At 41.7% G+C, this 5000-nt stretch overlaps 1 protein-coding gene across 4 annotated transcripts in view; it reads right to left on the bottom strand.

The window, feature by feature from the left end:
- LOC138007941 (cytoplasmic aconitate hydratase-like) overlaps positions 1 to 5000 on the bottom strand; it is a 35693-nt gene that overhangs the window by 19201 nt on the left and 11492 nt on the right. For 2 of the 4 annotated variants that reach the window (XM_068855075.1, XM_068855076.1), the window contains exons 5-6: positions 4202 to 4282; positions 3098 to 3167 (exon numbers count right to left, since the gene is read on the bottom strand). In XM_068855075.1, the coding sequence (XP_068711176.1) occupies positions 3098 to 3167; positions 4202 to 4282 (151 nt within the window). The remainder of the gene's footprint in view (positions 1 to 3097; positions 3168 to 4201; positions 4283 to 5000) is intronic. The other 2 variants (XM_068855077.1, XM_068855078.1) reach the window with 1 other exon arrangement.

Here is a 5000-nt window from a genome sequence, read left to right as displayed (position 1 = left end):
CAATAACGAGTCACGTCCCCTTGAATGCCTGGCCAATAGAACGCGCTTTGAATCTTATCAGTCGTTTTCTTTATTCCCATGTGACCTCCCATGATCGATCCGTGACCTAGTTCCATTATTCGACTTCTCAGCTGCACAGGAACCATAACCTGCTTCAGGGGTTTACCTCCATTCACATAAGGGTGCTTGTAGACGCGGTACAGAACTCCACCTTTCACTTCAAATGAAGTCTCAGCCTGGCCTCTCACAACTACGTCATCTTTCTCCCAAAATTTCTGTAGGCTCTCGTCGTCACGCTGCATCTGCTTGAGCTTTTCTCTATCAACTACAGGACTTTCTTTGGTATCTGGTACCTTCAACGGAATATGTTCTCCAGCTTTCTTAGCTTGACTTCTCGTGGTTACAGCACAAGCTTCTTGTGTAGGAACTTGCCAGCTTGGGTCTGGGTCGTCAGCGGTTCTTGCGCCTGGTACATTACCGACAATTAAATCATAAACAGCATCGGGAAGACACTGCGCTTCCACTTGGCCCTTGAGATAAGGTGTATCAACATCGATCTTTGCGATGGGAACTTTCCTTGCTGTATTGTCAATGAGCAGCATAACATTAAATTCGCCAGTAAACTGATCCTCAGACACAAGGTCCCTCTTTACTACAATTCCACTACAACCGGTATCTCTCAGGACATCAACAGGCTTCTCTCCAACTCTACCTTTCACGACAGGCATTTTACTTCTCACTCCAGTCAACGGTTCAATACAAGCACTACTCAACAATGGAATCTTCTTACTTCAGGCTAACAGCAGCTTATCATCTTTAATACAGGCCTTAATTTCTTCATCAGTAGGTTTAACCTCAGGTGGTTGAACTAAACAACTGGCACTCACTTGACCACGCTGCACAGGGTTACCATCCCTACTTTGTCCTCCTGTTCTGCGTCCACCTGATCGACAGTTTCTAGCTTCATGTCCCTGCTTACCACATAGGAAACACTTTCTTGTTAGGGTTGGGCAGTTGACAGCTTTATGACCTCGGGTGTTGCACTTAAAGCAATGCAGAGCTGGTGGATTAATCTGCATGTTCTTGGTTTCGTCCCTCTCAGGCTGCACTGTTGGCTTTCTGCTCGCTGAGCTGAACAAATGTTTACCATGAGCCTCCAAGTACTGGTCAGCGATCTTTGCAATCTTTGCTAGGGTCTCAGGTGCCCTTTCTCGCAGGTAAATTGCCAAATCCTGAGGGCAAGAGTCAATAAATTGTTCTTTTACGATCAAGTCCTTAAGACCATCAAAGGTTCGCGCAGTATTCGAAAGCTCTAGCCACCGTAACAGGTATCTGTCCAGTCGCACAATAAACTGCTCCGGACTTTCGTCGACTTCTGGTTTGGATACTCTAAATTTTCGACGATAGCCGTCTTTGGTAAGGTCATATCTCTTCATTAATGCAATCTTTACCCTGTCATAATCCTTAGCTGCGTCCTCCGATAGGCGTGAATACACTTCTAGTGCCCGTCCAGACAACAGAGCACTGAGCTTCGATGCCCATCCATCTTTTTTCCACTTAGCTGTCTCGGCAAATCTCTCGAACCTCTGTAAATACGCGTCCAAATCGTCTTTGCCGTCAACAAACGAGGGGAGTTTAGGTGCCTTAGCCCGATCATCTCTCACTTCAGGACGTCCGTCCGCATTCTCCACAGCCAAACGTGCAATCTCCAGCTCATGTTCTCTTTTTGCCGCTTCAATAGCCTCTTTCTGTTTCAACAGCTCGGCTTCCATCTCCAATTTCCTTAGTTCGCGTTCTTGTCGTCTAGTCTCTCTCTCTTCGTCTTCTCTTCTGCGCCTTTCCTCCTTCTCTTCCTCTTCCTTTCTTTTATCCTCCTCAAGCATTCGACGTCTCTCTTCTCTTTCTTCTTGTAATTGCCTCTTTTTTTCTTCTCTTTCTTCCTGTTCCCTTCTTCGTTCTTCTTCAAATTGTCTCCGTTTCTCTTCTCTTTTTTCCTCTAGTTGTCTGCATTTTTCTTCTTTTTCTTCCTGTTCACGTACAAATTCAAGCAGCTTTTCTCCTTCCAGACCAAACTTTTCGCCAAGCTGAATAAATTTCTCCATTTTCACAGCACTAAAATTCCACGGCTCTTTCACTCGCTACAACTTTTTTCCACAGCGCAGCTACTTCCTTCCAAGTTGTGATCCTTTCCTGGTTTCTGTAGTCGGCAAACAAATGAATTCCTCTCCCGGACAGGCCCCCAATGTTACGAGTTCGTGTGTTTTGAGGAAAGGTAGTTTGCAAACTAAACTGAACGCAGGGTTGTCGGAACAACAACAAGAAGATTTATTCCAAAAATGAACGTAGTTTCCACGAAGTAAAACTCTAAACAACTCATACTCGACAAACTTACACGGCCCCCGCCAACTTGAATAAACACTGCTTCTGTCACACTTGACTAAACACGGCTAACGCCAACTCTCTTCGCTTGTGAAAAACTAGTTAGAAAAACACTCCGCTTGGACTCGTCTACTTATATACTCGGACAATAAACTTCTAGAACTTTCTAAAATAGTAATGAATCTAATTATAGAAAGATTACAAAACACACCGATTTAGAAACGCTTACGTACAAACCTAAATATAAACAAACTACGAACTCTCGCGAAGCTTCTAGAAAGTAACGCTAGTCACGCAATGCTATTTTTCGTAACAGTTTTCTTTTTAAACTCTTGTGATTCAAGAAAAATTAATTGCCTCACTGGTGAATTCAACAGTAGATTTCGCTGGAAAAACCGATATCACACTCATCCCTTCGTGATTCATGCGATCAGTTGGTTTTTCAGGTGAAATTAACCGTGGAATTCACTAGTTAGGCAGCGAAGAAAATGACATAATTAAGCAATTTCTGGGACAGTTCCAAAGCCTCTTATTTTCACTAATCCTACAGGCAGTAAGAATAAGCAAGCCGGGAGCTCCGCTTTTAGGCTTGGCTAAATCTATACATTAGGAATTAATAAGTAATTCTTTCTTTTTTTGCCAGTACTAGTACTAGATGTATAGATTAAATAATAATTAATACAGATGTACTGTGCAGTTACATGTACTGTGAACATGCCTTCAAAAAAAGAAATCTTTCTTTGTTCCTCATGAATTCCATTTCCTGATTCTTCTGAAGCGCTGTGGAGCTAACAAGTCAAACAAAATTGCATATGTAATTAATGAATAACGGTATGTACACAAATAAACATAACTATTGTTTCATGAAAACTTTAAGGCTGAATGAATTTACATGTAGCATAAAAAAACACAAGTTACTGGAGTTGTCCTATACACCAATAGCCCAAATGAATTCACCCAAAAAGTAGCCATTGTCCATAAGGAACATTATTACATGTACCTGCAGCTCCAGACAAGGCCAGGGAAAGATTAAGTAAAGTGTAGACTTTAAACAGCTTATATCTGCAAAATCACTGCCATTCCCCGTAAGTTGCTACGAGAAACTGTCAAGGCATGCAGTGTACATACATTTTTACCATAATTGCTTGTAATCTCACAATCTGATTGGCTAATTTGCCATTGTCTATAAGAGTCTAGACAACGCTGCTTGCATCATGCTTGCGTCAATTTGTCACGCAATGTAATAGCCAATCAGGAATGCTCATTTTGGGAAATACACCAATCATATTGCAAGAAAGTTATAGACAACGCTTGCTCTTTCTTTGAGTTATGATTTTGGTCACGCTCTGAAAAACTTTCTTTGGCGTTGAATAGTGTGGTGAAAAACAAATCAAAAGTGGTTCAGCATTGTCTGTCTGTACTCTTATCGACAATGATATTCGTCATCACAGTTGTCAAAATTTGTTGTAGACCCACTCGGCTACGCCTCGTGAGTCCACAACATTTTGACCACTGTGATGACAAATATCGTTGTCGATAAGAGTACATACAGACAATGCTGAACCACTTTCAATTTATTAAGTAGCACACTGTTGAACAAGAAATCTTACTTGCCAGATGGCTGGACAGTTTGGTTTGCTATAAAAGTGAAAACAAAGTTGTTTCATGTTTTTGTGTTTTTTTTTTCTATAGTGGACAGAGAAACCTGTTTCGCACACACAACATACACACACAACAACCATACCACAAAGAGATGATACAATAAATAAGGACTCTGCTAGCAGGGAAGCCTGTTTTAAGAACAATGTACTTAGAATCGCACCAGTCACAAGGCAGTGAGTGAAAGGGACATGAATCGTCCTTCCTAGGCCAGTTGCCACCTGGGTCGAACAATCTAGTGTGACTGCAAGAACAGATCAGAGAAAGATACTAGAATTCTGCACTTTTGCCATAACTTTGACTTTCTGTCCACAATCAATAACAATCTATATACGCTGTAGGAGGCAGTGCAGCCCAGTGGTTAGGACTCTTGCCTCTACATCTGGAGACTCGTTCTGACCACTCAGTTAATTTGTTCCTGGTAGTCCCTTCTCAGCTGTACTTGTAAATAGCCAACTGGTTTGCCTCCGGCCAGTTTGGGTTCTCAACAGTTGTTGTTGTTGTTGTTGTGTTCTGTTGTTTCATCGACTGTGTTTCATTGGCCCTGAAAAGCCCCTATGGGAGTGGTCAATTAAGTATGTATGTACATGTAGTAAGTATATCTAATCTTTTTCGTAGACATGGATCTGGGATTGGTATTATCACAATACAACTTACACCTGTACAATGTAGGTTCTATTTTTGACACTAAAATGTCACCACTAAAGGTCAGTTTTCTACAGTACCGTGTAAAAGTAAGTTGACAGTCTCTTTCGAGTCTCGATTCTCGACTCGATCCTCGATCCTCACAAGGACTAAGGATCGAAGATCAAGGAAAGACAATCGAAAATCGAGTTGAAGGAATCAAGAATTTATTGAGTTTGTTGCTTGACTGATTCCTCGATAGACTAATAGCGCAAATGCAACTGGGAATACGAATAACAGAAAAGCCTGCCAAAGTTTCTTGGAGAATGTTGTTTGGG

This window comes from Montipora foliosa, chromosome 6 (genome assembly GCF_036669935.1).
Source record: "Montipora foliosa isolate CH-2021 chromosome 6, ASM3666993v2, whole genome shotgun sequence".
NCBI classification, from domain to species: domain Eukaryota; kingdom Metazoa; phylum Cnidaria; class Anthozoa; order Scleractinia; family Acroporidae; genus Montipora; species Montipora foliosa.
The sequence above is the reverse complement of the archived record's forward strand: the minus strand, read 5'-3'. Positions and strand labels throughout refer to the sequence as shown.